The 17470-nt window shown below is 42.1% G+C and overlaps 1 protein-coding gene across 1 annotated transcript in view; it reads right to left on the bottom strand.

Moving 5' to 3' along the window:
• Positions 1-17066, bottom strand: part of POC1A (POC1 centriolar protein A) — a 95118-nt gene extending 78052 nt beyond the window's left edge. The window contains exons 1-4 of the mRNA XM_067568104.1: positions 16913-17066; positions 15733-15817; positions 13015-13186; positions 8620-8799 (exon numbers count right to left, since the gene is read on the bottom strand). Of these exons, the coding sequence (XP_067424205.1) occupies positions 8620-8799; positions 13015-13186; positions 15733-15817; positions 16913-16930 (455 nt within the window). The 5' untranslated portion in view covers positions 16931-17066. The remainder of the gene's footprint in view (positions 1-8619; positions 8800-13014; positions 13187-15732; positions 15818-16912) is intronic.
• Between the last annotated feature and the right edge of the window lie 404 nt (positions 17067-17470).

The following is a 17470-nucleotide window of genomic DNA, read 5'->3' as shown; positions in this document are numbered from 1 at the left end:
AAGTCCCTTAATTCGAATTAATTACTCCAGCGTCTACACTGGCGCTGCTGTTAATTCTAATTAAGGTGCCTGTAAAATTGAATTAATAAGACCACCTCTACAAGTGGTGTAGCACCTAATTTGAATTTGTTAATTCAAATTAGTGTCAGTGTGGATGCAATAGGACTTAATTTGAATTAACTGACCTCCAGAAGGTATCCCATAGTGCACCACTTTAAAGTCCCATCCCCTCAAGCAGTCCTGGGAAGATTTGAATCTTCATTTCCTGTGCTTGCTGCCAGCATGGAGAGAGCTTTCCCACTGTTCTCAACATGGCTACTGCAAAGCCCAAATGCGCTCCAGCATGGCGTTGAGCAGACGTCTTAGACCTCATTGGGCTGTGGGGTGAGGAGTCAGTTCTGACTCAGCTCAGAGCCAGCAAAAGGAATCTGGACATTTATGGGAAGATATCCCAGGGCATGCTGGAGAAGGAATACAAGAGGGACGCTTAGCAGTGCAGAGTGAAGATCAAGGAGCTGCGCCAGACAGGACAGCACAAATGATCCCGTGGAAGGCACATCTGGTGAGTTTTCTTTCTTATCAGCATTTCTGTCCTTGTACATTTGGGGTGTGGGGGGAGGTGAGGGGGAGGGAAGGAATATCAGGAGTTTCATTGCCTGTACTGGGTATTAACCCAGGGCTCATTTCATTTATGTGTTGAGAAAGGCTATGTTTATCATCAGTTGTCATCACCTGGAAAAATTTACTGTATGTAATTGGTTATCCTTCCCTCACCTGAAAAAACTTTTCAAGGGAGGGCTGCCATGTTTCTCCCCCCCCGGCCGGAATCTTCTCTGCAATCAAGATAGCCAGCATCATGACTTCTTGTGTTTTAAGCATTCCCCCACCCCAAAACAAGCTATAAGTACTTTGTCTCTGTAAGGGTTTGAAATCGGAGCTGAGATTTCCACCCCATCCAGACACAAGCCCTACGCAGCTGATCTCTGAAAGGGATTGAAATACAAGCAGAGAGAGGAAATTATCTGCTAGCTACATTGTATCATGGTCTAATTATGTACATAGTAACACTTTTATCATTATTAAACGCTGCTACTTGTGGCTACATTGTCTCATGGTCTCCTTATTGAAATAGAAACATTAGTATCACTTTCTTCACTATGCTAACTCTGGCTCCCTTGTTATTTTTCTTTTATTGTGTAGACACCTCTGCAGTGTACCGACCCTTAAGAAATGCTGCGGAAAGACAGTCTGTTTAGAAAAAGGAAAAAAAGAAACAGATGACATGTTTTCTGAGCTCATGAATGCCTCAACATTCAGAGAGAGAGAGCAAAGAGCGTGGAGGCTGACCTTGTCCAAGAGCATGGACAGGGTGACAGACACTCATAGACAAATGCAGGAGACTGATCGCAGCACCAAGCATGAGATGCTGCATCTCCTGCAGGACCAGTTAGACATGCTCCGGCATCTTGTGGACCTTTCAGAGTGGAGACAGGACAGAGTCCCGCTGCATCCCCTCCACAATGATCCTGAAACGAGGGCTCCGCCACCCTCCACCTCCCCCACCACCATGAGGTCTCAGAGGAGATCGTCCAGGATGCAGTACATGCTCTCCTCCACCCCGGTGGAGGCGAGCAGAAAGCTGCAACGGCCAAGCTGATTGCTGGCCAGCCAGATACCACCCTACCTCTGGAGACAGTGAATGAACCCTCACCCCCCATCCCCCTTCACCCATGACTTGAATGTTAAAAAATAAAGTTTTGCATCATTCAAAATTTTTTTTTATTATTATTATATATGCTATTGATCAGGAGGGATTTGTCAGGCACAGATATCAAAGGGGGATTTTGGGGGAGGGGGGAGAATCATCAAAGGCAAACAACATACTTGAACTGCATCACTCCTGCATCTCATTGCAGAACCTGGTTTTCAAAACTTCCCTAATGCAAAGGGCATCGCGGTTAGCTCTCAGTGTAGTGTTGGCATCTGGCTGCTCATAATTGGCAGCCAGTCTTTCTGCCTCCACAGCCCAACCCTGAGGGAATCTTTCCCCCTTGGCTTCACACACATTATGAAGAACACAGTAAGCAGATATCACAGAAGAGAGGTACTTCTCACTCATGTCCAGCCTAGTGAGAAGACTCCTCCATCTACCCTTTAAATGCCCAAAGGCACATTCTACAACCATTCTGCAACTGCTTAACCTCTTATTAAAACACTCCTTGTCACTGTCAAGGTGACCAGTGTACAGCTTCATTAGCCAAGGGAGCAAGGGGTAAGCAGGATCCCCCAGGATCACTATGGGCATTGCCACACCCCCGATGTGAATTTTTTGGTCAGGGAAGAAAATGCCCACCTGCATCTTAGAGAACAGCCCCGAGTTACGAAATATACGAGCATCATGCACCTTCCCAGACCACCCCACATAGATGTCTGTGAAACAATCCCCGTGATCCACAAGTCCCTGCAGGACCATGGAAAAGTACCCCTTGCAGTTTATGTACTCAGTCGCCAGGTGTGCAGGCGCTAAGATGGGGATGTAAGTCCCAACAATGGCCCCCCTGCAGTTTGGGAAACCCATCGTGGCAAACCCCTCCACTATGTCCTGCACACTTCCCAAAGTGACTAGCCTTCATAGCAGAAGTCTATTGATGGCACTGCACACTTGAATCATGGCAGCTCCCACTGTAGATTTACCGACTCCAAATTGATTCCCAACCAAGCGGTAACAGTTGGGGGTTGCCAGTTTCCAGAGAGCGATGGTGACTCTCTTCTCCACCGTCATAGCTTGTCTCAAGCAAGTGTTCATGCAATTCAGGGACAGTGACAGCTCCGGGCAGAGTCCGAGTAAAGTTGCCTTTCGCATACGAAAGTTTTGCAGCCACTGATCATCATCCCACATCTGCATAACTATGCGGTCCCACCAGTCTGTGCTTGTTTCCCTGCACCAGAACCTGCAGTCCATGGACTGCTGATGAAACGTTACAGCCTGCAGCAATCGGGAATTGTTCTGCTCGATTGCCTGTAGCAGGGCAGCCACAGTGGCATAGGTGTAGTACCTGCTTCACCTTCTTGCTCTATTTCTATAGTACTCCGTGGCGTTGCATTTGTCACAATCAGAATTACAGTGCAGAGTTCAGCTGTCTCCATGTCTCTGCAGCAATGGTGATCGGGGGGGAGTAAAAAAAATGGTGCAGAAATCCTTTTCCTGTTTCTTTGGGTGGGGGGGGAGGAGGAGGAGGGAGGTGAAAGGGAAGCAGTGTTGCATCCTGGGATGAAGACACTCTTCCAAACAGCCACCATGGCTAGTTGCACTGGGGGATAGCTACCCACATTGCACTGCTTTCTAATTCGAATTAAGGCTGGCCAGTGTGGACGCAAGAAACCAGCACAAAACACTGTAGTGTGGACAGTCTGCTGCAATTTCTATAAATTGGTTTCTGAAAGTCAAATTAAGCTAATTTGAATTAGCGCAGCAGTGTAGACATAGCCTAAGTGTCTGTGTTGACATTGCAGCTTTGCATTAACTGTTCCCTAGGGCACTTTGATCGACTTCCATTTCAAAGCAGGGTAGATCAAAGTGCACTAGGGAACCACTAGTGTGCAGCAGCAGGGTCCACGGACACTTAGCATGCAATAGATTTACAGCCCAACTTTCTGCAAATTAAGTATTCATGTAGACAAGCACTTGCTCTTTGAGTAGTCCCACTGAAGTCAGTAAGATTATTTGAGGAGCAAGGTCAGCACAATGCAGAGCTAAATCTGCAACGCTGATTTCTATGATTACTGAGAAAAGCAACCTAAAAAGACTGACTTTATTTAACAGCGTGCAAATAGATTAAACAACTCTTCAGAAAAATTGGTTAAACTAATTTCAGATCATCTATCCTGCTTCTTTTCATTTAAGGTTGTTTCAAGTGCTTCATTTCTAGGCCCTGCTCCAGACTAGATTCACTACCTGTAGGAAGGATAATTTATTTGTCCCCTAAATGCCCATATTCTGGTTAAGGTTCTAATGAGAAGTTTAAAATAGGCAATAGTAACTGCAGCAGTAGAAACACTGTTTAACAGTACCAGACTAGTGCAACCTTAAGCCGCCCTTTCCAACAACTTCACAAGGGCAAGTAGTCCCACAGAGATCAAACACATATACTCACATGCATAAATGTTTACAGGATCAGGGATTTAACTTGCAATGAGAGAATTACAGCCATGTGTATAGCGTAATCAGGGATACGCTATTCCTGACACCGCATCTTATATATCCACACATACAGACACCAGAGTATGACAGCAATATTAGAGATTAATTTAATTAGAACTCCCAGATGAAACTGCAGCCTTCCCTTATATACATTTTAGATGTTCTTCATTTAATAGACACTGTATGACACAGCTGACAGGTGCTTTTTAAAAGAGCACATTCTTTCCCATTAAACTGATTTTTTCCTTTTGTACAGTACTTTTGCTATTATTTGCACTCGTGTGCTTTTCTGACTAAGACCACAAGTGACAATTGTTTATCAGCCCATTATAAGCTTCCATACTGAATACCTAAAATAACAGCAAGTTTAGCGCAACAAAATGCTAAAGTTATATATACTTTTTCTCCAGGACTATCTCTTCATTCTTATAGTATACTTTCTCTTGAAAAAATGAGACTTCTGATAATGAGGCAAAGTTAGGAGTGCAGATGATAATTTCTAAGCAGAAACCAGCCTAAAGGTGATCAGATACATATAGATAAGCATTTTAATACTGCTTTTGTTCACTACTCTGAGATGGAGAGGATTCCCTATCCTAGGCAAGATAAGGAGAAGTGAAATAGGGCTGAAGTAACTAGACAGTCAGCTTCTCTATTGGACAGAAAAGAACATAAGAATGACCATACTGGATCGGACCAATGGTCCATCTAACCCAGTAGCCTGTCTTCCAACAGCTACCAGTACCAGATGCTTCAGAGGGAATGACCAGAACAGGACAATTATTGAATGATCCCCTGGATGGGGATATAATTCTTTTTTTAAACCCAGTTATACTTTTGGCCTTCACAACATCCCCTGGCAATGAGTTCCACAGGCTGACTGTGCATTGTTTGAAGAAGTACAGTGGAACCCAATTTATCTGATAAAATTGGGACCAGGGCCAGATCAGATAATCAAAAATTCAGATAATCAGGAGAATAGGGAAAGAATTTTTTATCTGTTATTTAAAAGCAGCTCCGCATCTTAAAACTAGCTGACCCTTCCTTCCAGCCCCAGGTGGTGGGCACTCGGGGAGACCCGCCGCCTGGGGCTGGAGCATCAATTTCCCATTTTCCTGTGCACGCACTAGTGGTTCAGTTAATATGGAGAGCCAAATAATGGAGGCTTGGATAAACAGGGTTCTACTGTATTTCCTTTTGTTTGTTTTAAAATTTGCTGCCTATACATTTCATTGAGTGACCCCTGGTTCTTCTGTTATGTGATGGAGTAAATAATACTTCCTTATATACTTTCTCCACACCAGTCGTGATTTTATAGACCTTTATCATATCCCCTCTTAGCTGTCTCTTTTCCAAGATGAGAAGTCCCAGTCTTTTTAATCTCTCCTCATACAGAAGTTGTTCCATATCCTTAATCATTTTTGTTGCCCTTCTCTGTACCTTTTCCAATTCTAATAGATCTTTTTTGAGATGGGACGACCAGAACTGCACACAGAATTATCAAGGTGAGAGAGTACTATGGATTTATATACTGGCATTATAATATTTTCTGCCTTATTATCTATCACTTTTTTTTTTTTTAAAATACACACTACCACTGCATATTGAGTGAATGTTTTCAGAGAACTATCCACGACTCCAAGATCTCTTTCTCCAGTAGCAACACTCAATTTAGACCCCATCATTTTGTATGAATAGCTATGATTATGTTTTTCAGTGTACACCGCTTTGCATTTATCAGAACTGAATTTTATCTGCTGCTTTGTTGTCCAGTCACCCAGTTTTGAGAGATCCCTGTGCAGTCTGCTTTAGACTTAACTATCTTGATTTGGGTATCATAGACTCATAGAACTGGAAGGGACATCAAGAGGTCACCTGGTTGAGCCCCCTGCACTTATGGCAAGACTAAATATTATCTAGACCATCTCTGACAGGTATTTGTCTAACCTGCTCTTAATCTCCAGTGATGGAGATTCCACAACCTCCCTAGGCAATTTATTCCCGTGCTTAACTATCCTGACAGTTAGGAGATTTTTCCAAATCTCCAACCTAAACCACACTTGCTGCAATTTAAGCCTATTGCTTCTTGTTCTATCCTGAAAGGTTAACAACAATTTTTCTCCCTCCTCCTTGTAACAACCTTTTACATACTTGAAAACTGTTACCACATCCCCCCTCAGTCTTCAGACTAAATAAACTCAATGTTTTCAATCTACCCGCATGTTTTCTAGACCTTTAATAATTCATTTAATAACAACATCTGACAAAGTGGGTTACAGCCCATGAAAGCTTATGCCTGCAGAAATTAAATTTGTTAGTCTTTAAAGTGCTATAGGACTCTTTTTTTTTTTTTTTTTTTTTTTTTAATAATTTTTGTTGCTCTTCTGTGGACTTTCTCTAATGTCTACATCTTTCCAGAAATGTGATGCCTAGAACTGGGCAAAATACTCCAGTTGAGGCCTTTTCAGCATGGAGTAGAGCAGAAGTAATTCTTGTGTCTTGCTTACTTTTGTGTCTTGCTTACAACACTCCTGCAAATACATCCCTAATCCCCCGCAAATACTGTATTTGTCATAAACAGATTTTGGTTCTTCATTCTTCAGTGTTTCAGTTTTGTATCATCTGCAAATTTTGCCACCTCATTGTTCACCCCTTTTTCCAGATCATTTTTGAATACGTTGAACATTATTGGTCCCAGCACAGATCCCAGGGGGATACCACTATTTACCTCTCTCCATTCTGAAAACTGACCATTTATTCCTGCCCTTTGTTTCCTATCTTTTAACCAGTTACTGATACAAGCGAGGACTTTCCCTCCTATCCCATGACCACTTACTTTGTTTAAGAGCTTTTGGTGAGGGACCTTGTCAAAGGCTTTCTGAAAAATCTAAATACACTATATCCATTGGATCACCTTTGTCTACATGCTTGTTGCATTCCCCCCCGCCAAGGATGTTAAAATTAATTACATTATGGTCGTTGTTACTGAGCAGTTCAGTTACATTCACCTCTAGGACCAGATCTTGTGCATCATTTAGAACTAAATCAAGAATTGCCTCTCCCCTTGTGGTTCCAGGACTAGCTGCTCCAAGACGCAACCATGAATGGTGTCTAGAAATTTTACCCTGCATCCTATCCTGAGATGACATGCATCCAGTCAACATGCAGACAGAGAAGCAACAAAACCAGAAAACCCAATAATAACGGGGGATTTTATCTATCTCCCTAAGCATTTCACAATCACCATTACCATCCTAGTTAGGTTGTTGGTAATATATTCCTATTGCTATACTATTATGCACACATGGAATTTCCATTCATAGAGATTCTAGCGTACTTTGATTCATTTAAGATTTTTACTATATTTGACTCTATGCTCCCCCAACCACATATAGTGCCACTCCCCCACCAGTGCGACCTACTCTACCATTCCTATATATTTTGTACCCTAGTATTATCATCATGTCCCACTGATTACCATTGTTCCACCAATTTCCTGTGATGCCTATTATATCAATCTCCTCATTTTATACCAGGCACTCAAGTTCAGCCATCTTAGTATTTAGACTTCTTGTATTTGTACACAAGCCCCTATATAATTTGTCAATATTTAGTTAGCTGCCTTTCTTTGACTGTTTCTCTTCAGTTCCTAGCTGTACTTTTTCAACTTCTATCCTCTCCTATTTACTAGGATGTATCAAGTACCCACTTCAGGTATGTGTCTATCCAAACTGTGTCCTCTGCACTGGTCAGCTTTGCCCCAGCCTTTAGTTTAAAAACTCTTCTATAACCTTTTTAATATTACATGCCAGCAATCTCATTCCATTTTGGTTTAGGTGGAGCCCATCCTTCCTGTATAGGCTCCTCCTTTCCAAAATGATAAACTTGTTCATAATAAACCCAAATCTCTTCTCCCATCAGCATCATCTCAGCCATGCATTAAGACCTGCTGCCCTACCTGTCAAACTGAAGCATTTCAGAGAATTCTCCCATGGAGGTCCTGGACTTTAAAATCTTATCTAGCAGTCTAAATTTGGCTTCCAGGACCTCCCTCCTACTTTTCCCTACGTCATTGGTATCTACATGTATTACGACCACTGGTTCTTCCCACAATTACACTTAAGTCTGTCTAGGTGTCTCAAGAGGTCTGCAACTTTTGCACCCAGCCAGCAATTTTCCATGTGCTTCCCCCAGTCATCACAAACCCAACTGTTAAAGAAAAAAATTTGAGATGCTGCATTTACCTGGGGTGGGGAACAGAGATACATGGCTCTCTATACATGTTCAAAAGTTACTTCAGCTCAGGACTGATTTGAAGCATAATGCAATATTGTTATATCAGAACCACATGTTGAATGCACTCTTTATTTTAAGGCATACATCATCACCACTGTTTTTTGCCAGTAGGATGTACTTACTTGGCACAGCGAACCCAGTTTATGTGCTGGCTCAGGGAGAAGAGAAATTTCTGTCTGTGAACTGTCCATACTTTGACTGTTTTGTCATCAGAAGCTGTAACCAAGGACTGGCCATCACTGGAAAAGTGAACGCTTCTTACAGTTGCTGTATGAGCCTTGAATACAGTAGATTCTCCTTTGCTGTGTAGAAAGAGTAGGGAGTTATTTTTTTAAGCTGCACTAGAAGGAGAGACTATTTTCCAAACAGCATGAAGCTTGTGTACAGTAGGCATAGTGTTTCTAACCACTATTTCTATGGGCACCGGATACATTTATATTAGGAGGAAATTGTTGACCTATCCTGAGCAGACAAGTGTTTAGGAACTGTAAAAAATATAGCACTAAAAGAAACTGCTCTTTTGATTTTAGTTACTGAAGCCCATCCGAACTTGAGACAATTTATATCTATGGTGTCTATACAGAGAAGAAAAAGGACGTTTTTAATTAGTGTAAATCAAATATTCTGCTAAAAAGACTGTTTACATCAGTGATGCTTCATCAGTGTATAGAGACAACAACAATAATGGCTGAAATTCTTGGCTGACATCAGTCTAAACTGTCACTGCAATAAGGAAAAAGAAGGGTACCTAAGGAAAAGTTTCAAGTACAGTCAGATAACCCAGTGCTACCAAATGGGAGTGTGTCTAATATTTATCACAAAATAATATTCAGCTGAACTTCTCCTATGCGGCATCTTCTGAGACATTCACAAATTCACTTCTGGTATTTCTGATTTATTTTAAAGTACCTAAGTGAGGCTAATTTAAAAAAACGCAAACAAGCTACATAATTTAACATTAAACATAATTAATTCTTCCTCTCTCCAGCATTTTCAAAGTAGCGCAAAAGGTATTTTTCTGGCAAACAAATACAACTGTAGCACAAAATTCTGAGATTTTCAAGATTCAATATGTGCATTGTAGGTTACCAATCCTGCAATGCTCCTTAGGGTAGAGTGGGCTAGCAATAGCGTGAAGATAACAGATGGAAACGCTCAAGCCAAGAGCTGAAGAGAGAAGTGGTGGGGGTTTCCTCATTAAAGCTAACATTTAATGGACCAGCTCACAACTGCTGTTATTGGAAAACCAGGGTTTTGTTGCCAGATTCTTGAGCCCTTGGATTCTCAGGGACTAAAGGGTGCTGCAGAGGGAAAGCACTCAGGCCCTGGGAAGAGACAGATTCCTCTTATCCGCAACAGCAAACCCCCATTTGAGTGGCTCCAAAATAAATTCCATCCAGTTCTAATCTGCCAGGAGGCTGGTGGCTACAACTGGTGACCTCAAGTGTGAAAGGTTGACAAGGAAAGGAAACTTCTAGTTTCTGGCAGCTGTATGGAACATCCCCTAGTTTTACAAAGAGTCTCTTGGTAACTATTTTTTCCTGCCAACTCAAAAAGCTTCAACTGATATTTAAATTAGATAATAGCAGTGTGAAGTGGCAAACTTTGTATACACGGCCCAACAACAAACCTAAAGCCCCAATCCTGTAATTTATTCTCTGCAGACAAACTGCACCCATATGTAGCCCCAATTTATTCAATGGAGGTCCATTTGCTAAGAACAGTTTGCAGGATTGGGGCCCAAGTATTTTACCAAGAGGTCTTTCTCTATCTGGTGCAGATCTCAGCTTTTTTAGAAGCAGATACACCCTTATTCACCAGGGAGGTGTTTATAAGAGCTCGCTGGTTCACTCCTGAGAACCTCCTGTCATTGAGTTTAAATGCCTTATCTTACTAATTAGAGAACAGGATAAGTGGGATCAAGCCAGATCTGAAAAGGAAGGAGAAGGAACAGATGAATTTCAAAATGGCTAAAATCCATATTTTGAAAGCAAGATATGCAAACATTATTTCAGAAATGTTCAGTACCAAATTAGCTACCTTCATTTTTAATGAAGTCAAGACCTTCTCACACATATACTGCCAACAGCAATGCTACTGACCTTCATGTTTTGCTAAGTTACTCAAGACTACCATTACTGCTTTTTAAATATACAAATACAGTAGAACATTTGAGCTCTTCCCCTCAATAAAGAGACTGTAGTGCCTTTAACTACATTTCAATAAACTGTGAATTTGACACAATAAAGAGACATCTGACTTAATCCTGATGTTTTCCCTTGAGTATGGTTATAGAAGTTCAGTCTGATAATATTAAAAACCCACAAACAAAATCAACAGTACTGACAGTTACCACATAAGCTACCTCAAAACAGGCACAGGTATAATAATTCCCTTTCCATTCTAGCTCACTTCTAAGATAGCAACCATACATACAGCTTCAAATCACTGAACTAATATCTACAAGGTACTGAGATATCATCCAGCACAATTCATTTAAATTCAGCCTTCTGAGAACATTCCAGTTTTTCCATACAATTTACAAATTTGCTTCCAAGAATTCCAGGAAATGGATTGGTTTTTTGTTTAATTTATTTTCAGCATTACATGTATTAGCAGCCAGGCTCTGGATGCAGAAGAAACTGTCACTCCTTTTTTTCCTGTCTAAATGAATGAACGGCGAGATTAAATTTTAATCAAATGTAATTTATCTAGTGTCTTTAAATAATATACATGTTTTTATATGCGTCATATTTCTTCCAGGAAAAAGTTCTACTAAACCGAAGTTCACTATAACTGAAATTGCAATCTGCACATTTTCATCCTGCTTCACTGTAAGTTTAGCTTAACCTTATCCAGTTCCACTGTAAAATGGATCTACTGTATAGTCACATACTCATTATGAAGGCACAATGGCACCTCCATACTAAAGGACAAATTAAGATTTGCACTAAAAGCAGGGATTAAATTTATGTATCCTCCCTAACTGTATTACTCACTCTGAGCACATAACAAAAATTTTAAAAATTTACAGGCAAGCCTATTAGTTTATGAATAAGTTTTTAAAATGGGTCCTTTGAAACTTTTTTCTGGCAAGTCTAATCTTTTTTTGGATTCCCCTGCAAATAGATTCTGTATTTTTTAAATCTGATTCACTTCTAGATTGCAGCAAGAGCTAGGACTTAGGCTAATTTAGGCTTAAGTGTGTTGTTAAAAATTAATACAATTAGTCATAACCATAAAACATTCCAACAAAAATAGAAAGGATTAATTTTAAAATGTCTTCCCTGCTTCCTGGGGTGCTGAGTTTAGTTTAGAATGCTAAAGAGTACAAACCAAACACCCAATAAGAGAGACCTATCATGAGCCTGCTTCTCTCTTGGAGCCCAGATCCACTGTTTCTTTATGGTCTTTAAAAGCAGCACTTCCCAGAAAGCAACACTTCCCATCCATTTGTCTGGAATCCTCATGTTGGCTACCACATGAAGGGGAAGATATCACTTCCCTGGTTTAGGGCAGGAGTCTGACAAGATGGGGGAGACACACCCAGCTACTTTGCTGCTCCTCAGCTCCATACAGCGGTCCAACAGATATTACTTGTAGAAAAAGTATAGCTGCGGACAGAAGTGTGATACGAATCCATGTAGCATGCAGGCCTTTGCCACTTACGGTGTATTTCAGCTGGTTGAGTAATAGATGGGCCTGCTCTTGGCTAACTAACATCTTTGGATCATTTTAAAACACACTACAAAGAGACTGGATGGCTTAGAGGAATGGTAAAAATAATGGTTAGCATCTTCCAGACAAGGATCCCCAAGCACATTACAAACTTCTAACTAAGTCTTCCAATATCCCAGTTAGGTAGGGCACTATCACAGTTTTAGAAATGATGAAAACTGAGGCACAAAAGGTACGGTTCAATGCAAGTCCATGACATCGTCAAAAAGAGAATCCAGATCTCCTGACTTCCAGGCCTGTGCTTTACCCATATACCATCATTCTGCTATTAATGCAACAAGGCGTTATTTACCTTTAGGTCAGCAATTAAAATTTAAAAACTAGATGTCATGAAAAGCCACCCATTGTTTGGTGGATTACAACAAGCATCTAGCTCCTAGAACAGATGTCTACATCACAAAAGCCCAGCACTGTATTTTTTAGTGCCAGCACAAAGCTAAGGACTAATGAGACATGGAATGTGAACTGGTAGGGGAACCAACTGGCCTGTATTTAAGTACAGTAGTAGAGTTGTGTCAGGAAGCTTACACTGGGCTGTACCTGTTCTGTGGACAGAGGATTTCAGTCTCTAGGGTTAGTAAGCTGGCACCTTCTTCAGGACTAAATTCACTTCACCAGAAGAGTCCTATGCAGAATGGCTGTTGCATCACCTAATATTCTTTCCTTTAGCAAATAACTGATTCCCAAACCCCTTACTGGAGCACTCCTGCCAATGGGCTGAAAGAAATCACACACCACAACTTAGTATTAAAAAAAATTAGGAAGCAAGATATACTTACACACTTGGAACCCACAAACGGACCGTTTTGTCTCTAGAGCCTGAGGCCACCAGATGGCCAGAAGGGGAAAACTGAACACACATCACTGCATCTTTGTGACCCACGAAGCGATAAGCTCTCATCTGGGGTCTCATACTCCAGATCATCAAACACGAATCCATAGAGCCACTTGCTAAATTTAGAGGAAAAAGACTCACATTAATATTTTCTCTAAAAACACTAGAACGGTCATACACACTGAAGGGATCAGCACAGATTTCAGCCCTTTCAAACAACAGTTCTCTCCAATGAATTAAGACCTTTGTTAATCCTGGGCACTACTGCACATTGTATATTTCATTAGCAATTCAAACCAAGCATCGAGAATCATCACTTGTTAGCTTGGGTTGCCATGCCTACTTTCAATGAAGAGATAGTTCATGTAATCCTGTTACTGCAGTAAACAATATAAAAACAAAAAAGTACAAACACTGTAAGAGATAGTCCAATAAAAGGCAACACAGACATGCGGAGATGCTCTATGATTTTGAGACTCTGTCTCTTCATCAGATTATTTCCATTGGAGAGCAAACAGCAGTCACAACTTTGGTTGGTTAATTATCCAAATGCAGATACACAAAGCAGACAAGCCCAGCAAGTTAGCAACATATAGAAAACACATTTGTGACAGTGCTTTGTATCCCCAGGACACTGGCTTTCCTGTAGTTACATGGTTACCTACATTTGCTTCTGAGGCACCGCTTCCAATGAAAGCTCCCAGGCTTCTCTAAGCCACTAACCCTGATGAAAATAGAACCACCCATCTTCTCCTACAGTCTGCCATGTTTTATATGTCTGTAGCACAGTGGACACTTACTATGAAGTATAATGGCACATATATTCAATGGCAACTTACAGAAAAATATTAGACAGCAAACCTCTAAAACAGTGACAATTAAAATACCTCTTCAAACTAATCCTACGCTTAAAATACAGAAATTTTGTGGGGGAAACTTTTGTGTCTTGGTTTAAAAAAAACAAACAAACAACTACATGGTTTAAAAATCTTAGCCTGTCAACAGACTAAAGCATCATCTTTATCTCCCAAGTGGGACATATCTCCGGTGAACATAAAAAGTGCCTAGAAAAAAAAACAACATTAGTTTATGCTAGGTTTAGATGCTATAGTGTCATAATCATAAGAAGATTTTAATTCATTACATTTGTATTTTGCCACAATAAGCTTTTGCTGGAAACAGCCTTTTATTTTACAGTCATTTAAAATACAAAAATAACAACTCTCCTTTCTGGGAAGTGATTTAAGATTAACATAGACCCATTTCAAACAGGATGTTCTATTATTCATGTTCCTTTAAGGGGAAAAGTTTGTACACGTTTCCATTCAGTGGCTTTTTGCAAGTAACACTTTTCCCTAAGGTTAAGATAAAAATAACATTAAGATTAAAACAAAGAGGGCAGCTATAGACATCTGGATTGGAGGACAGGGCTCAGATTCCAGAGATATGAATTCTATTCCTAAATATGCTACTGATTCACTGTATGATGAAGTTACTTAACTGCAGTACCACAATTTCCCTATCTATGAAATGGGGGAAAATAGTGCTTAGCTATCTCCGTACAGCACTTTGAGATACAAGCAGTATTTCACAGTTTATTATTGGTGGATCATTAAAAGCATTAGGTAGCGTAAACATCCCAGTAAAATGGCATCAAATGAAGGCCCAGTTCTTCAGCTTAAAGAATATGAAAAATCAAATATGAAAAATGGGAAGTGTACAGGTTGCTTGAACATACAGTAGCTGACTCAATATACCTCACTCAAATATTTTGAGTCTTCCTGCCTGCATTTTCATTCATAGAAGTGCTTTACCCACAGCACTTGCTATGTAGGACTGTAGTACTGCTCTTGCTCTGCAACTGCTGGCCTGAACCTAAAAAGAAGAGGAAGGGAAGGGAGACAGGAAACAAAACCAGAATATAGGATCCACTGAGAAACAAAAGAAAGATAGGGTAGGAGGGTTTGCTTAACTTTGATATGCCCTAATTTTCAGAGCAAGGGTTACGTGGGTTACCAGGATCCTGACAAGGGATACTGAAATATGCCTTTGGACAGCCTATTAGGCTACTGAATTTCAATGCATTTAGCCCTGCTGTGTCATTGTCTATTGGACACCCTTGCCCTATCATTTCTTTGTTCACCACCTCTGCACAAGACATAGCAATTCTCTCCTGTGCTAAAGAGCACAAGGGGCCTCAATCTAAGTAGCAGGCCAACAGGCATTTGTCAATTTCTATTTGGTTCTCAGAAAAGACAACTGAGTACAATGCAATGCATCTTACTAATGGATGGAAAATAAGCCTAGGTTTAGTCATACCAAGTAAAAGTGAAATTTTACCATACAGTGGTCTCAGAGTAAAGTGAGGCACACAAATATGCAACGCACACAAATATGCAACACACAGTGCTCCTTGCAACTTTGTCAGGACGCGCACACACGCATGCACGCACGCGCGCACACACACACACGCGCACACACGCACGTTAAATGCCCTTTCTAGAAGTTAAGCAAAAATGTGGGCCTTCAGTCTTGAAAACAACACTTCAGTGCTCTGCAGGTGATAGTTACAAAATAGAGTCAGAAACACAGCGGCTCTTTTAATTACATTGAAAAAGAAGAGATTGTCAGATGACTATCAGAGCACAAAAAGATAATTTACCCAACTGCTTCTTATTGAGACTAAAATCCACACTAGTGATGGCATCTCGATGGCCTTTAAAGTGTCTCTCCAGAGATGGATCCTCCTGAAAGACAATAACATTAGCCTATATTCTTTAAATTGTAATAGTAACTTTTGCATGATAAAAATACTACACATATATTTTTATGACAAAGCTGGGTTGTTTCTCCACTCCAAAATAGTCAAGGCCAGGTTTCCAAAAGAATAGAACCACAGCACTGGGTGAAGCAAAGAAAAAAAAAAAAAACACTGCATGTGTAACTACTTGAATAATGTATGCATTGTATGCATATAATTACTGAAACAATATATGCAAACAGCCAGTTGCACATGGAAGGAAAGTTGGGAGGAACAAAGAAGAGAAGCAGAACAGAAAGATCATAAATAGCAGCAGGATGGTTGTAACGTCACACCTCACCTCATTTGTTTTCTTAATGAGATTTGAGAGACACCAGACATTGGAGGTCAACTATCAAGGTACATTTTTTAGCCCACTGGGCTACTAAACAATAAATCAAGCTCCAAAGACAACTTTAAAAACTGATGAGGATTTCAAGGCGAATTCATCAAATCGTTCTGGTTTTTAACATGCAAGCAGACAAATTCCCACAGATGCCGTTAATGCAGGTCATCCTCCCTGCCCCTCCACACCAAGGGGTTCCCAGCTCAGAGAGGAAACGGGTCGCTCTCCTTTTCAAAGTGGTCCAGGACTGCACCGTCCAAGAAGCGCACAAAGCAAACACCCCAGGCTGCCTGTCGCACAGCGCCGGGTCAGGCCAGGCCAGGCCCAGCACCATGCAGTGCGGTGTCGGGCAAACACCCCGCAGGGAAGGGCGGCTCGGCTCGGCTCGGCTCGGCCCGGCCGGGCGTCAGGCCCGCGCCTCCCCAGCCAGCGGCGGTGCGGACTCGCTGAGCTGAGCCGGGCCGGGCTCCCGCCGTCCCCATTTGAATGTCAGGGAGGGACTCAGGCGCGCGAGCGCCGCAAAACGAGCCGCTTCCCACCTCGCCCCCGCCCCCCCCGCGCCCGCGACTCCGGGCCGCGCCGGCGGGGAGGGAGAAAAGGCCCCGGCCTCACGGCGGACGTTCCTTGGCAACGCGCTTTGGATAGTAACCGAAGAGCTGCACCAGCCTCCCCCGGGCCCCCGCGACCGGCCCTTACCAGGCCGGAGGCGGCCATGGCGCGCTCTGCCGCTGGCCAGGCCCGTGCCCTCCCTGTCGCTCTGCGGCCGCCGCGGTTCGGTTTCCGCGCCTCCCCGGCCGCCCTAGTAACGGCGTCCGGCCCTTAAAGGGGAGGCCGGGCCTTGCCTAGTTACCTCCGACAGGAAAAGCGGCTCGGGCCAGGCGCTCGCCAATGTCATCAGGTCGGGGCGGGGCCATCGCCGGGGGGAGGAGGGGGCAGGAGCGCGCGCCGGGCAGAGGGACTCGGGACCCATGGGCACGCGCTCGCTGTGCTCTTTCCCCTCCCCCACACACGCAGTTCACAGGTGTACTCAGACATGCTGTTCACACGTGTACACTCATTCATACAAACACAGTTCACATGTGCACAATCACGCACATATGCAATTCACACACAGTTCACACACACACTCTTACACATGCAGTTCACCAGTGTACACTTGCTCTCACACATGCATGCAATTGACATGGACACACAAATGTACATGCCATTCACATCTATGTACACACTCATTCTTAAACAATTCATATGTGCACA

This window comes from Emydura macquarii, unplaced genomic scaffold (genome assembly GCF_026122565.2).
Source record: "Emydura macquarii macquarii isolate MOO-44397 ecotype Brisbane River unplaced genomic scaffold, CSIRO-AGI_Emac_v2 contig_2846, whole genome shotgun sequence".
NCBI classification, from domain to species: Eukaryota; Metazoa; Chordata; order Testudines; family Chelidae; genus Emydura; species Emydura macquarii.
Note: the sequence above shows the minus strand (reverse complement) of the source record. Positions and strands in the feature narration are given on the sequence as shown.